General features: G+C 37.6%; 3 protein-coding genes across 4 annotated transcripts; 2 read left to right on the forward strand and 1 right to left on the reverse strand.

The window, feature by feature from the left end:
* Window positions 1-1,629: 1,629 nt before the first annotated feature.
* LOC112161042 (ATP synthase F(0) complex subunit C3, mitochondrial) lies at window positions 1,630-4,325 on the reverse strand. Its single transcript, XM_024296003.2, has 5 exons — window positions 4,219-4,325; window positions 3,859-3,950; window positions 3,278-3,349; window positions 2,249-2,448; window positions 1,630-1,968 (listed from the first exon to the last, which is right to left on the reverse strand). The coding sequence occupies exons 2-5, from the start codon at window positions 3,895-3,897 to the stop codon at window positions 1,854-1,856; spliced, it is 426 nt and encodes a 141-aa protein (XP_024151771.1). The 5' UTR covers window positions 3,898-3,950; window positions 4,219-4,325; the 3' UTR covers window positions 1,630-1,853.
* A 235-nt stretch (window positions 4,326-4,560) lies between these two features.
* rrad (Ras-related associated with diabetes) lies at window positions 4,561-7,917 on the forward strand. Of its 2 annotated transcripts, XM_036209880.1 has the most exons (6): window positions 4,561-4,834; window positions 5,180-5,494; window positions 5,652-6,033; window positions 6,409-6,482; window positions 6,605-6,809; window positions 6,987-7,917. In XM_036209880.1, exons 2-6 carry the CDS (start codon window positions 5,243-5,245, stop codon window positions 7,262-7,264), a joined length of 1,191 nt encoding a protein of 396 aa, XP_036065773.1. In that variant the 5' UTR covers window positions 4,561-4,834; window positions 5,180-5,242; the 3' UTR covers window positions 7,265-7,917. The 2 variants fall into 2 exon arrangements, with proteins under 2 accessions (XP_036065773.1, XP_024151769.1); XM_024296001.2 differs by having other exon boundaries at window positions 4,561-5,494.
* A 673-nt stretch (window positions 7,918-8,590) lies between these two features.
* Window positions 8,591-11,578, forward strand: LOC118600076 (cadherin-16-like). Its single transcript, XM_036216790.1, has 5 exons — window positions 8,591-8,635; window positions 8,719-8,817; window positions 10,671-10,805; window positions 11,015-11,171; window positions 11,415-11,578. The coding sequence occupies exons 1-5, from the start codon at window positions 8,591-8,593 to the stop codon at window positions 11,576-11,578; spliced, it is 600 nt and encodes a 199-aa protein (XP_036072683.1).
* The last annotated feature ends 1,532 nt before the right edge of the window (window positions 11,579-13,110 follow it).

Raw genomic sequence — 13,110 nt, forward strand, 5'->3', positions numbered from 1 at the left:
AAACGACTCTGATTTTGGATGTACTTAAAGAATAGGAGTCATTATTAGACATGAAATGATCCAGCCTGTGATGCAGCGTTTCAAAACTACTCATGAACAGATTATATAATGAAAGCTATCAATGCACTTGACCTAGAGGTTTTATTTTACAAATTAAACAAGTTTACATTAATGCTGTGATATTGTTTTTACCTAAATCTGTGATTTTTTTTTATTGGTTATTTTAACTTGCAAATCATTTTTTTCTTACCTTTTGCCTGAAATTTCTCCAGAATTTCATTCTAAGCACTTTTCAAATTGATACACTCCTTTGTGATATAGAATGAAATCATCCTTATAAATTGTCCTTATTCTGTTATTCTATAACTAAATTTGCCTTGAAAAATTGTTGTGAAAGTTTCTGACATCAGAATTTCTTCCTGAGGATAGAGTCATAAAGTCAAAGCAGTCTGAGCTCAACGCCTGCTGGAAAGTTTCACCCACAGAGAACATTACCTTAGACTGCTGTGAGCTGTAGAGGAGGCTGTCATAACAAACGTCTCTGTTTTCCACATCGCTGTGCATTCTAGAGGATTCTGGGCTTGTTTTCTCAAGTCCAATTTGGAAAAATATATTTATGATGTATTAATCTGGACCGTCACATTTCTGAAATATATTTGAAATATTTTATATTGCTATCAGCCTATATTTTATCTTTGAGAATGAAAAGAAATGCTGAATAAATTAGGTTTTCCAGACGGTTGTGATTGCTTTGAAACATTTCATTTCAGCTGCAGCCCAGAATAAAACCTTGGGTTTTCAGTTATATAATAAACAATAGTGTTTTCTTTTTATTCATAATGTGAGCTCCAATTGAAGACGGTCTGAAAAGGAAATACTCTAAAAGATATTACTTACCTTAGTTGCATTGTGATCATACATGATTACCTCCATTAAGAAAGGGGGATTTTTTTATTGCTAATCAGAATATTTCAAAATACCAAAATATTATAAAAATATACCTGTTTTAAAACAAAAGATAGTGTGTTACATTGTAGCACTATTAGTGTTTAAAAAAATAAACTATTCTAAAAATATATATCATTTTGATATTTTTCCACACACTTTGGTTAATTATTTGCTTTTTTAATTTAAAAAATAGCAATATTTAATTTTTAATAGCAAATTGTTTCATTACCTATTATGTTTTGGAGCAGAATTATACAAAATCCATCATGACCATCAATGAATAGTTCCATAAAGCTTGTTAATTGGTGTAAATTATATACATTCATACAAAAAACTTTGCTACATGTCAAACTTTATAATATTTTCAGGTTCTTCACATGATATGTTAGACAAAACTGATGTTGGAGCTTGAAGACATTTGATTGGGACTTTCTGTCTTACAGGACTGTTAAATGGATGACTTAAATTATATAAAATGATTTTGTGATCTGAAGAGAGGCGGTTATATTTCTACAAAACTAAATGAATGTTCTAAAGTTATATGAGGTTAAAAAAATGTCTAACTTAGTTGTTTTTAACTTGACATAATGCTAAACTAATCCTAATGAATTTTTAGTTATTAGAAAAAGAAAAACTAAACTTAACACAAAGGGGGAAAAAAAGACAGAATCAAACAAGAAATGTACAGAATTAAATGTTTTACTTGTGGTACTGGTTGCATGTTAACAAAAATGATTAAATATACAATACTTCAGGAGCCATTTTTAAAATGTTTAAAGTTTAGCTGAGATCTTTACACCGCTAGAATCCCTTTTCTTCAAAGAGACGTTGACAAGAATGAGCAACGTGGAGCTGAAATCATCCAGCTGTTCAGACTCTTGCTGACATTGTGCTGCCAAACTGGTTTACATGGCGAAGAGAATAAGGAAAGCAACCATCAGACAGAAGAGACCCATAGCTTCAGACAGAGCGAAGCCCAAGATGGCGTAAGAGAAGAGCTGCTGCTTCAGGGAGGGGTTCCTGTAGAGAAAACAAAGACAAGTTTTTGATATTTCTTTGGGAAAACAGCTCTAATAAAGCTTAGAGAAATGGGAGACACATCAAGCTTTGGAACAAACTGAAATTGTTTGTTAAAGATAACAAAAAACAGTCATTTTAGAGAGAGAGAGATTAGATTTCATAGTAAAAAAAGGTTGCACAGACACACTAGATGTGAAGAATAATCCAAAAATCTCCACGAGACAAAACATAGTTATAAAAAAATAAAAAAAAGTATACATTTCCTGAATCAAATTCTCACCTGGCATATCCGATGATGAGGCTGCCGAAAACCGTTCCGATTCCAGCTCCAGACCCAGCTACTCCCACAGTAGCAGCTCCGGCTCCGATGAATTTCGCGGCTGTGTCAATATCTCGGCTCACGGCGCTGGTCTGGAAAGCTCGCACCGCCACCTGCTGCTGGGAGGCTGCGATGCTCTGGGGTGCCAGCAGTGGAGCAGTCTGAAACACAAACCGGATTGGACCAAAAAATGACTATGCATCAAAAATCAGTCCAGAAAAATAGTTTAATCTTAATGCAAGACTTTATTATTTTTTTTTAAAGCTGTATAAAGCATATGTGATCTTTTATCTTGGGAATTACCTTAAATTCCTTCAGGATCTTTCTGACACTCTAAAGGAAGTGTGTCTGTGTCTGACTAATATGAGACCGGTAATATATTTCCAACAGGGGGCAGATTTGGTACAAAAGCTAACACAAAGAATCATTGTCATATATTTGCAAGGTTTTTTGTGTAGTGGATGTGTTAATGAGGTATGTCTTAGAGAGTAACAACCCTTAGGAAATTCAAAATGAAAACAAATCACTTTCTCAATGTGAATCAAACAAGATTAAACATGGATTTAAAATGGAAAATGTTTAATTAAAACCATATCTTGTAATTTATGATGAGATAAACTGCTTTTCTGTTTTTTGTTTGGAGGATTTCATTTTATTTATTCATCCAAGTTAGATTTTTAATTCAGTCTAAACCCTTTGTTATATCAAAACTGTTATAACCAAACTAATTGTTTGTAAAATGAAAAAAATAATAATATTATCAATAAGACATTTATAGATCTTTATGGAATCAGTAACTTCTGTATCAAAATGCAATACATTTAGGGTTTTTCTCAGTAATATGCAACAATTCACTGCAATTTGAGTTTAACATTTCCTGCTGGCAGTGTTTGTCCAAACCAAAAACGCAGAAGGCAACTAAGAAATTATGACACTTTCAGGTATATTTATGGGGAAAAATGCAGGCAGTTTCTTGAATGAGATGCTCACCTCTGCTCTCCAGGTGTCCGACAGGACTGATGCTGAAACCGGTCTGGAAAGGGCCCGAGATCCAGCACGGATCTGTCGTAAGAAAAAGAAAAGTCATAAATGTCTATTATATTCTGATCGCTTTCTTCTGACATGTTCATAAACACTAAATCAATGTATTAAGCAAAACAAACAACAGGTGGTCTGATCTACAGTAACCTTTATTTTTAAAACAAAAACACGATCCACTGAGAAGTGGCTTAAATAATTCAGCTTTAACAACTCAGTTTGTGATCTGAGTGGACTGCTTTGTGTTATATTTATCTAATTCTGATATTGTGTTATAAAACTCAATGATTTCTGGACCACAGAGTCTGCCTGTCAGACTGTCCTTGCAGGAGTGAGCTGACTTTAGCAGAGGGTCAAAGACGGCTAGTCTCACTGCTAGCTCACAGCTAGCAGCCAACAGATTTGTTTCAATTTTTTTATTTAAATTAACGTTGTAGCTTCCTGAACATGCTCGTGCTGCCTGTTCTGCTGTCGGACACGCACAGATTAAAAGCAGCCGGTTAACATTTGCTCAGTCATTCATTCAAACTTACCAGAGAGGGCGTGGAGACGAACTTAGCACAGGCATACATCACGAAGGAGCTCCTCGGTCAGGTCAACCGCCGCAGAAAACTTACACTAATGTCTGAATTTAAAAACACAACAACAAAACACGTCAATAATATTATCATGCGAGTGAAGAAGACAACAGGAAGCCGCCGAGTCGAGTTTAACTAAGGTCAAAATCAGCTACAACACTAGCTAAATTGTGTCAAACAAGCTAACAGCAAACCAGAAAAAAAGTACAAACTTTCAATAAATCTGTACAAAAAGATGTACATTAATAAATAAAAAATTTGCAGCTGCATATTGGATTAAAACGTTAGTTTGGAGAGGAGAAAGCTAGCTCTCACCGGGTCTGAAGTAGAGGTCGAACACACTACAGACGTGCGCATGCGCGTTGACAACGTACAGCGAGGATTTCCGGTTCTTTACGTGGAAGCACCTGCGAGGATTAGCGCTTCCATGAAAATGATGTTTAAACCTCCTGCAAGCGAGCCAACGACTAAATAGAAATGCTTAAAAAGACAGAACTCTGTCATAAAAAATGGAGAAGAAAAACACAAATGACACGTGGATTTTTATGTAATAAAATTGTTTTACACCTGCTAGCATGGACAGTTTTAGCGTCCTTTCAGCAGTGGGTCAAAGTTCACAAGGTGTGAGTGTAATACAAGATAAATCCACAGGGGGGCAGCAACGCACAATGCACTTTCTTTTCCAGACTGAACTTGCCAAACACTGAAAGGGTGAGGGTGTCCTGCTGTAGGTCAGACTCTGCAGGGAAATTTATTCGAAACATCGGCCTGCTGGAGCCAAAATTAGAAGCCCACACGCGCACAGATGCACGCGGAGGAGGAGGAAACCTGACATGGGCCAGCTTTCTTCTATTACACAGCCCAGACGACTTAAACGACGTTCATTCCGAGCATGGACCAGGAAGCCAATAATTCTGAGTAGCACCATGAGGTCAGACGTGTAACCTTAGAATTGGGTTGAGTTTGCATAAATGGTAAGGGATGATGCTCATGGGGATGAATGACAATCAGATGCTGCGTGTGCTGAAGCAACAATGATGCGTAAAGCTCCATCCAGATAATACAAATTGACTGTTCATTGACTGTCATTTAAATGTTAAATGAATAAATAACCTAAATGTAATTTTAAGATTGAATAATTTATCCATGTATTATGCATTTTACTCCATTCTTACATAGTACAAAATCAACAAAAAAGACTCGTGCGCCCTCAGACGTCTTGCTGGTTTTGTTGGTTCATCAAATTATAAAATATTACATATTTATGTGGCAGCAGCATTGGGCTTTCCCTCCTCGAAGATTCTCGTCCAGCCGCCCCCTCAGTGCGCTCCATTTGGCGATGCGGAAGGGAGATTCCTCTGCTCTTCCAGTCATGTCCCCCCGCCCCTCCTCTATGATGTTACCGTTACGCACCACTGCAATAAACGGAGAGCTGACTCTCCGGGGCGAATCCCTGCCGACGTCACTCCGGCGCTTTATAAAAAGGCTGAGCAGTGACTCTGATCAGACTAAAGCAAACCTGCCTTTTCCACTACAATCGTTTTTTACTTCAAGGATTACTGCCTTCGTTGGATTTATTTGCCAGCATCTAGTAAGTGTTTTTATGATTGGATTTTAACTTTCTGTTTTAAAGTTGAGTTTATAGAAGAGACAAATTCAACAATTCATTTTTATGTCAGAACGTTTGGGTTATTATATGTTTCATGGATGTGATTTGGGAGATTTACGCACGGCTCATCTGCCCACAGATAAGCACAATGACTTTAAACAAGGGTGACAAATTGCGGAATATGGACAAGAGAAGAGGGAGCGTCCCGTTTCCAGTCAACCTCCCCAACCTGCACAGGAGGAGCATGCCGGTGGATGACCGGGACCTGCGCGCCACGACGCCGCAGACGGGACAAACGGACGAGCTGTCCAACCTCCTGCGCTGCTCGTCCTACTCCCCCAGCGAGGAGCACCGAGGCAGCTGCGCCTCGGACTCCTCCGACTCTGTCATCTCCACCGGCAGCGAGGCGGAATCCCAAGTGTACAAAGTGGTTCTTCTCGGGGAGCACGGCGTCGGCAAATCCAGTCTGGCGCGCGTTTTTGGAGGAGTTGAGGATGTCGGTCACGACTATGATGAAGCAGGTAGGCTGCTGAAAAATGAGTCATCAGACTAAACATCCTACACAGAAAAATACTCACAAACTGAAGTCTGTGCAATTATTTCACTAGTGTGTAGGGATTTAGTCTGTGCACTTTTGGAAAGGGCCAAAATTCTATGAAGTTCTATTTTTTAAATATTTTTAATATTCTCTAACAAAACAATTTTTTTCAAATAATATAGTATCATGTTTTAAAGAGAAAAACAGGTTTGATGTTAAAAAAAACCCCAAAGAACTCTATACGTTTTTGCTAACAAAAATGTGCCAAAATGCAGACAAAAGAAAAACACCAGCAAATATGTCACAATTACGCCTTCATCAAAAATTTATAAAACAATATCTATTTTTCCCTCCCCAGGAAACACCTATGATAGATCTCTTGTGGTGGATGAAGAAGAGGCTTCTATTCTGTTGTATGACATCTGGGAGCAGGTGAGTGTCATACATTATTTACACAGTGTTACCCACTGATGGACAATACATTTACTTAAAACGCTTTGGGTCAATGATCCATCTGGGATTTGTTCTTAAGTGTTTTCCTCTCTGTTTTAAAGGATAACAGCCAGTGGCTGAAGGATCAGTGCATGAGGATGGGCGACGCCTACATCATTGTGTATTCGGTGACAGATAAATCAAGCTTTGAGAAGGCATCGGAGCTTCGCATTCAGCTGCGACGCGCCAGACAGTCAGAAAACATTCCCATAATCCTTGTGGGCAACAAGAGTGACCTTGTGCGATCCAGAGAAGTTTCTGTAGATGGTGAGTTTTTGATTTGAAATTTTCAATGCCCAAAGACACTCAAAAGCTTGATTAAAGCAGTATTTCTTAGTAAAGCTACCACAAATGTGAAGGAATTTACCTGTTAAGTGATGCTGTTTGTGTTTTCTTAACTGTACATCTCTTCTAATCTTCTTTTTTCCTCTTGCTGCATTGCAGAGGGAAGCGCCTGTGCGGTCGTGTTCGACTGCAAATTTATTGAGACGTCTGCGTCTCTTCACCACAACGTGCAGGATCTATTCGAGGGCATTGTCAGACAGATTCGCTTGAGGAAAGACAGCAAAGAGGAGAACGCACGACGCATGGCCAACTGCAGGCGCAGGGAGAGCATCAGCAAGAAGGCCAAGCGGTTTCTGGGGCGCATGGTTGCACGCAAGAACAAGAAAATGGCTTTCAGGCAGAAGTCGAAGTCCTGCCATGACCTCACCGTTCTCTGAGCGGCACACAGGACAGAAAGACTTTTTTTTTTTTTCCTTTTGGCCTCTGAAGACCTGATGCTGTGTGTGTTTAAACACTAATCCTAAAGGACTAATAGAGCTGTACAAAATATATTTTTTGTTTTTTAGACATTCATTCTTTATGAAAACAGAAAGCGGTGAAAGAAAATAGCTCATGTTTTAAAAGTCACATCCTGATGGTGGTGCATGAAACTTTGCAAACATGGTACTTCATTTAATAATCTGCCTTAAACATTTTGCAATGACGAGAAGAACCTTTAGTAAGACTAAATCTTATATCCAACGGGTTGCAAAGATTGCCTTGTTTTTGAATAGTCGTGATGTTTTAGTGCACAGGATTGGTGTAAATAGGAGAGATGCCGAAGGCAGCAAACATCTCGCCACTCTCTGAGATTACATTACTAGGTTATCTGGAATCATATTTACTTGAAACATGGTGCGCAGGTTCGTACCATGGCCAAGTTACCAAGAAAAGTAAATCTCAGTTACTGTTTGTTGTTCAAATACACTGAATACAGGTTGTGATTGTATGAGTCAAGCAATAAGTTATATATTAGTCTTGTGAACCTTGATATGAATGAAAATGTTTTGTTTACTTTGATTTTGTTTCTAAATAAAAAAGTAAAATCCAACTTTTCTTCTTCTTTTGTCAATTTTTCATCCACAGAGTACAAAACAACAGGAAGTAGATGTTGTTTTCAAAGGAACTCATGAATATTTGAGCCCGCCGATGGAATGGAACCTCACTGGACATTGGTTTTTAAGGAAGGAAACAGGGTAGTTAAGGGTAGTTTTATTTAAAACGAGTTAACGATTAACCCACGAAAAGAGTACAAGAACTCGGTTTTTCCATCCGATTTGAAATTCTCACAAACCTCTGGCCAGACGGGCACACTGCTGTCAGAAGGAGGAAAACTTTGCTTGGAGGATTTGGACCGTTTGGGCTGTCAGTATTTTTTGTCTTTATCGTCAGAGTTTAGCTGTGATTGAGGCTTTGATTTGACGCACTACTGTGATTACTGTAGTTATCATCGAAATTATAGACAAGTGTTTTTTTTTTACTTCAATTTGTCTCAATTGTAACAGAAATAGCTTTTGATGACATTGTGCTGAATCAAATTGAAGGAATTGGTCATCTGGGTTTCTGACGGCACAGGAGGAGATCAGACTTCGCTTTAAATAGACTTTGTGATGGTCGTGCAGTCATTGTGTATGAATTGATTCTAAAAAGGGGGTTAATGAGTCACAGGACAGAATTCGTGCTGTTGTTTTGTCTGAAATACTGTAACAATTTACAGGGGCCACATGGCGGACAGTGGAGCTGCACCAATGCTCATCACAGCCCTCATTGTAAGATTTATTGTAAGTCACACATTGACTCTGAAACAATCACAACCAACACTAAAGCATCTTTGGTCTCCCGACCTTTACAGTTGGCGATACCGTACACAATTGAGCCATGCTCTGGAGCAAATGTAAAAATTGGTGTTCCGGAAAATTATGATGGCATTTTTCCGTGGTACCTTGCTAAGGTAAGCTCTTTCTTTGTTACTTTAAAGCATGCTTGTTACATACTTGATGGATGCTGAGTTTTTTTATCTTTACGGATAATAAATAGGAGTTTAACGATTAATCGGGTCATTCAGTGAACTGATTTGTATTCTATGATCCAACCAGACTGATCCGTCTTAGATATCGATTGAGTCTTATTACCAACCACACATTATGATATCGTTAAAATGAATAGTTAGACCCAGAATGATAAACATATTAACTTAAGAGAATGACTAACTTGGTAAAATGTCAAAAACACACATTTGAGCTCATATTTAGTCTTTCTTCATTATTGCAATCGAAATCCTTCATCTTTTTTGAAATACGTGTTCATGGTCAAAACATGACGACATTCCTCTATTGATAGAAACTAAAGGCAAATGAGACATCCGAATAGGCCTGCGTCTCTCTTTCTTTTTACCTTTTTTCTGCACTCAAGGTTGAAGCCGTTCGAACACGCTGCCGTCATCTCTAATCTATATTTGGCATGTTCACAGCGCCTTTCTGGCATCAGACCCAGCCTCTGCTTTTAGTCCAGCTGGGTGGCAGGTGGGGTGTTGTCATTCATGACGCTATCACATCTCGTAACCCAGTCATATAGTCAGCCTTTTTGTCTGACCGAGCGTCAGTGGGATAACATATTAATGGCTGCTTCTGATGATAATAACTCCACTTGGTGCTATAAATGGAAGGGACGTCACATTTGCCTCTGATTTGATGAAGGTAAAATGTTTTCCCTGCGTTTGTGTTGGTTAGAGAAGAGTGCCGCAGTGATTTATCCTGTTTGGAAATTTCAAAAGGTTGGTTCTGTAAACACGGACACATTTGTAGTATTTTGGAGTTCAATGTGAATGAGCAACCCTGTTCTTTTTTTCTCTTTGAAAGACTGTCTGTCCACCCACTTTCCCTCCATGCATTCATTTCTTCATCCCTGTTATTTGTACCTGCAATGTCCGTCAGGGAGAATACAAAGGCAGATAACTGCGGATGCTCATACAGATATCTTGTTTATTTGGAGTGATTGATTGCCCCAGTGTGCATGTCTAGACTATAAGGAGAACTGGAACATCTCAGCAGAGTCCAGGCATAGTGAGGAAGCAAATCCAGACTAGAAACACTGACACAAAAATACAAACAAGGATGTTTTTTTTTTTTTTTAACTAAAATATCTTAAATCTGAGTCGGTTTTCCATGAACCGCTTTGGGCTTTTTACAATTATGATCACAATTATAGATAAGTGGGATTTGTTAAACCAAGAGCAAATCCCACAGTTTAACATGTTTCAATTGTCCAAACACACTGTAATTTTGGAAAGTATTTAAAATACATTTAACCAAAATGCTACCTGTTAATGTCAAGAATCTATCTATAAATGACCTTCCACTTATGGTTGAGATCACAAAGGCAGAGCAGCCTCAGTCCTGCAGCTTCCATCTGTGACAAACATCTCTTTTTCTAGTTTTCTGAGATGGAGAAGAGATTCCAATGTTTCTATTAACACAAGACAACATTCCCATTCAATGTAATTTGCACCATGTTGGTGGAACACCACGTTTCCTACTTACAGCTTCAGACAGATTGGATTTAAATTATAATTGAATCAATCAACAACATAATCTGAAAGTGCTTAAAACCTTTTGGCGGCTCATTAGGTCAGCATTGATTAATAGAAAGTAAAGAACACTTACAGGTAAAATAGAAAAAAATAAATGTTTTTTGCCACAATCACTTTGACACAAGCGTTATCAGTATAAAACAGTGTTTTACTCCTATGTGTTGCTTGGTTTACGGCTTAAAAAGTTCTCACTCTTTCTGTTTTTCCTCATTTAGCTCAGTAACCTTCCGAGTAATTACACTGAGCTGGCGGTGTCCGGAGATGAGGACGGGATATTTGGAATCGACGGTCAGTTTCTGTATGCCACAAAGCCTCTGGACAGAGAGAAGCAGCCGTCTTACTCTCTGCAGGTACCTCACTCACACACATCCATGTCAGGGGAATTATCAGTACCAAAGAAACAAGAAATGCTCTCAAAAGGGAACACAAATATATATTTGTGCATGGATTCTCTCTTGAATAAGTCTGTAGTTTATAATTCACGACATGACCCAGCTTTAAAGCTCATTCCAGCATGCTATTCAAAGATGTCTGAATAGTGTGTTTGTTTGCTCTGCAGGTGTCCTTTAGACCGTCACCTGTTCTTCAAAACATCCGGACGTCAATGCATCGTCAGAGCTTCACTGTTGAAGTGTGTGTCATCGACAAAAATGACAATGTGCCCACTTTCAAAAAGGAGACGATGAGAGGCAGCGTGCAGCTCGGCCTTCTGAAAGGTGCATAAACTACTTCAAGACATACGCAAACAGGGAAAAATACTAAACTTGTTACTGATAATTGAAATACTTCTCATTAGAGGGGAAACTAAATCAGATGAACATAAAAAAATAGTCATTAGGACTTTCCTGCAACTCAATTTCGTTTTCATTTTAGTATTAGCAATTAATTATTTGGGTGAAATTTATTTATTTTAGTCATGAAGATTTCTTCACTCAGCTATTTTCCACTTTGACTTTCAGGGATCTCCTTCATGCAAGTGGAAGCCATGGATCGTGATGACCGGAACACAGCTCACGCTGAGCTGCGGTTCAGCCTCATGGAACAAACTCCCAGAATTCCCTCCAGTCAAATGTTCTCTATGGACTCCATCACTGGAGAGGTCTCCCTCACCGAGGAAGGTTAGTCCCAAACAGAAATCACTAAGTCCTGAAGATTTCTGGGCCTTTTGGTAAATTATTGTTTTATTTTAGTTTTCTCATAAACTTCAGAATGCAGGAAAATTACAAAGATTTTTATAAAAATGTAATTTAGTCTCTATCGGTTTTATTGAACTGCAGTAAAATAATTGATATGATATAAGGCAGTGATTTCAGCCCTTTTCTATAATAATTTTTTTCATTTGGTACTCTCAAATCAGCACAAGACAGCTTTATTTGTATACCACATTTAATACACAGATACCTCAAAGAATGAATGTGTACTATATTCAATGAAAAAAAAGAAAAAATAGAACGCACTTCCATATCAAAATGCTTTTACAACAGAAAAAAAAAAGATTTTGTAGCTATAAACACACATATTATAGATTTTTTCTTGTTTTAAAGGATTGGATATATTAAATCAATGGGAAAGTTAGGATTAACTAACCTTTAAGGCTTGGGAAAAAAACCTAAAACACGTCACTGTTCTGTTTTTAGCAAAATGTGACATTAATATTCATTTTGACTATTTCTTGACTAAATCGTTAAATTAACCTGAGACTTTTTAACAAACAATATTGACTTTATTGTGAACCTACATTACTCCAGACTGAATTTATTTGATAAAAAAATGTAAAAAAAAACAATAATTGTTTAAGATATTTAAAAGAATCTGTACCTCCTAAAGTACAATTAAACATTCCCAAAGCTACATGTGTCTCTAATATTAGGTTTTAGAACTCTCTTATGATATTTAATTCAACATCCTAGTCTGCTGGATTATCAAACAGGAAAAGAAGAGAAAGTAAATCCTACCACAAAGACATGTTTCTCTCTCAAACAGTACATTTCTGTGTGCTGCTGCTATTTCTGTCGCTCTGGTATTCCCCTTTTTCTCCCTCAGTTTGACAGACGATGGAAAATGTTCACACTTGCTGGATTCTGTCAGCCCACACTACATCGGATTCCCTCATAGAGGCACTGAAAACTGCCCACCGTTTTTTACCTCTCCTTCAAGCTGAACAAAACGATTGTTGGCATTTCATGCTCTTTATCTTCCTTTCAAGTAGGGGAAATAGGGATGCAGAAACACACTTTCTTCATGATTTGGTTCAAACCTCAATTTTAGGTAATATGTTTTACAAAACAACAACAAACAAGAGAAACATGACAATCCTTTATTAAAATTTTTAATAAGCAAGTAGACAATAAATAATAAATGGTAATTACATTTTTAAACATAGACTAAACAGTGCACACATGGTTCAGTTTCAATCCAGAATTGTGGTATCCCAAGAAGATGTATGTACCAAATGATGCATAAAGGGTCGCCATTTTTATTTATTCATTTATTTTAAGCTTTAAAAGTAATTGAATGCTGCAATATAAACTTAAAAACACACATATATTAAAGCCGTTTCAGGTATAAATTAATACATTGATTAGAATATAAAGAAAATTAACTAAGATGTTAGGGTATGATGCCATCTTCTTGACATAGTTATTCCTAATCATA

The sequence above is a fragment of the Oryzias melastigma genome, linkage group LG3 (genome assembly GCF_002922805.2).
Source record: "Oryzias melastigma strain HK-1 linkage group LG3, ASM292280v2, whole genome shotgun sequence".
NCBI classification, from domain to species: Eukaryota; Metazoa; Chordata; class Actinopteri; order Beloniformes; family Adrianichthyidae; genus Oryzias; species Oryzias melastigma.

What these genes read in the sequence shown, in the direction of transcription:
- LOC112161042 (XM_024296003.2), bottom strand. Translation starts at nt 3,897, where the DNA reads ATGTATGCCTGTGCTAAGTTCGTCTCCACGCCCTCTCTG. An exon ending in TCGTCTCCACGCCCTCTCTG is followed by an intron (nt 3,350 to 3,858) that starts GTAAGTTTGAAT and finishes TTCTTACGACAG; the next exon opens with ATCCGTGCTGGATCTCGGGC. An exon ending in CTCATCATCGGATATGCCAG is followed by an intron (nt 1,969 to 2,248) that starts GTGAGAATTTGA and finishes TTTTCTCTACAG; the next exon opens with GAACCCCTCCCTGAAGCAGC.
- rrad (XM_024296001.2), top strand. Translation starts at nt 5,057, where the DNA reads ATGCATTTTACTCCATTCTTACATAGTACAAAATCAACAAAAAAGACT. An exon ending in TGTATGACATCTGGGAGCAG is followed by an intron (nt 6,483 to 6,604) that starts GTGAGTGTCATA and finishes TCTGTTTTAAAG; the next exon opens with GATAACAGCCAGTGGCTGAA. An exon ending in CAGAGAAGTTTCTGTAGATG is followed by an intron (nt 6,810 to 6,986) that starts GTGAGTTTTTGA and finishes GCTGCATTGCAG; the next exon opens with AGGGAAGCGCCTGTGCGGTC.
- LOC118600076 (XM_036216790.1), top strand. Translation starts at nt 8,591, where the DNA reads ATGGCGGACAGTGGAGCTGCACCAATGCTCATCACAGCCCTCATT. An exon ending in TGCTCATCACAGCCCTCATT is followed by an intron (nt 8,636 to 8,718) that starts GTAAGATTTATT and finishes CGACCTTTACAG; the next exon opens with TTGGCGATACCGTACACAAT. An exon ending in TTCCGTGGTACCTTGCTAAG is followed by an intron (nt 8,818 to 10,670) that starts GTAAGCTCTTTC and finishes TTCCTCATTTAG; the next exon opens with CTCAGTAACCTTCCGAGTAA.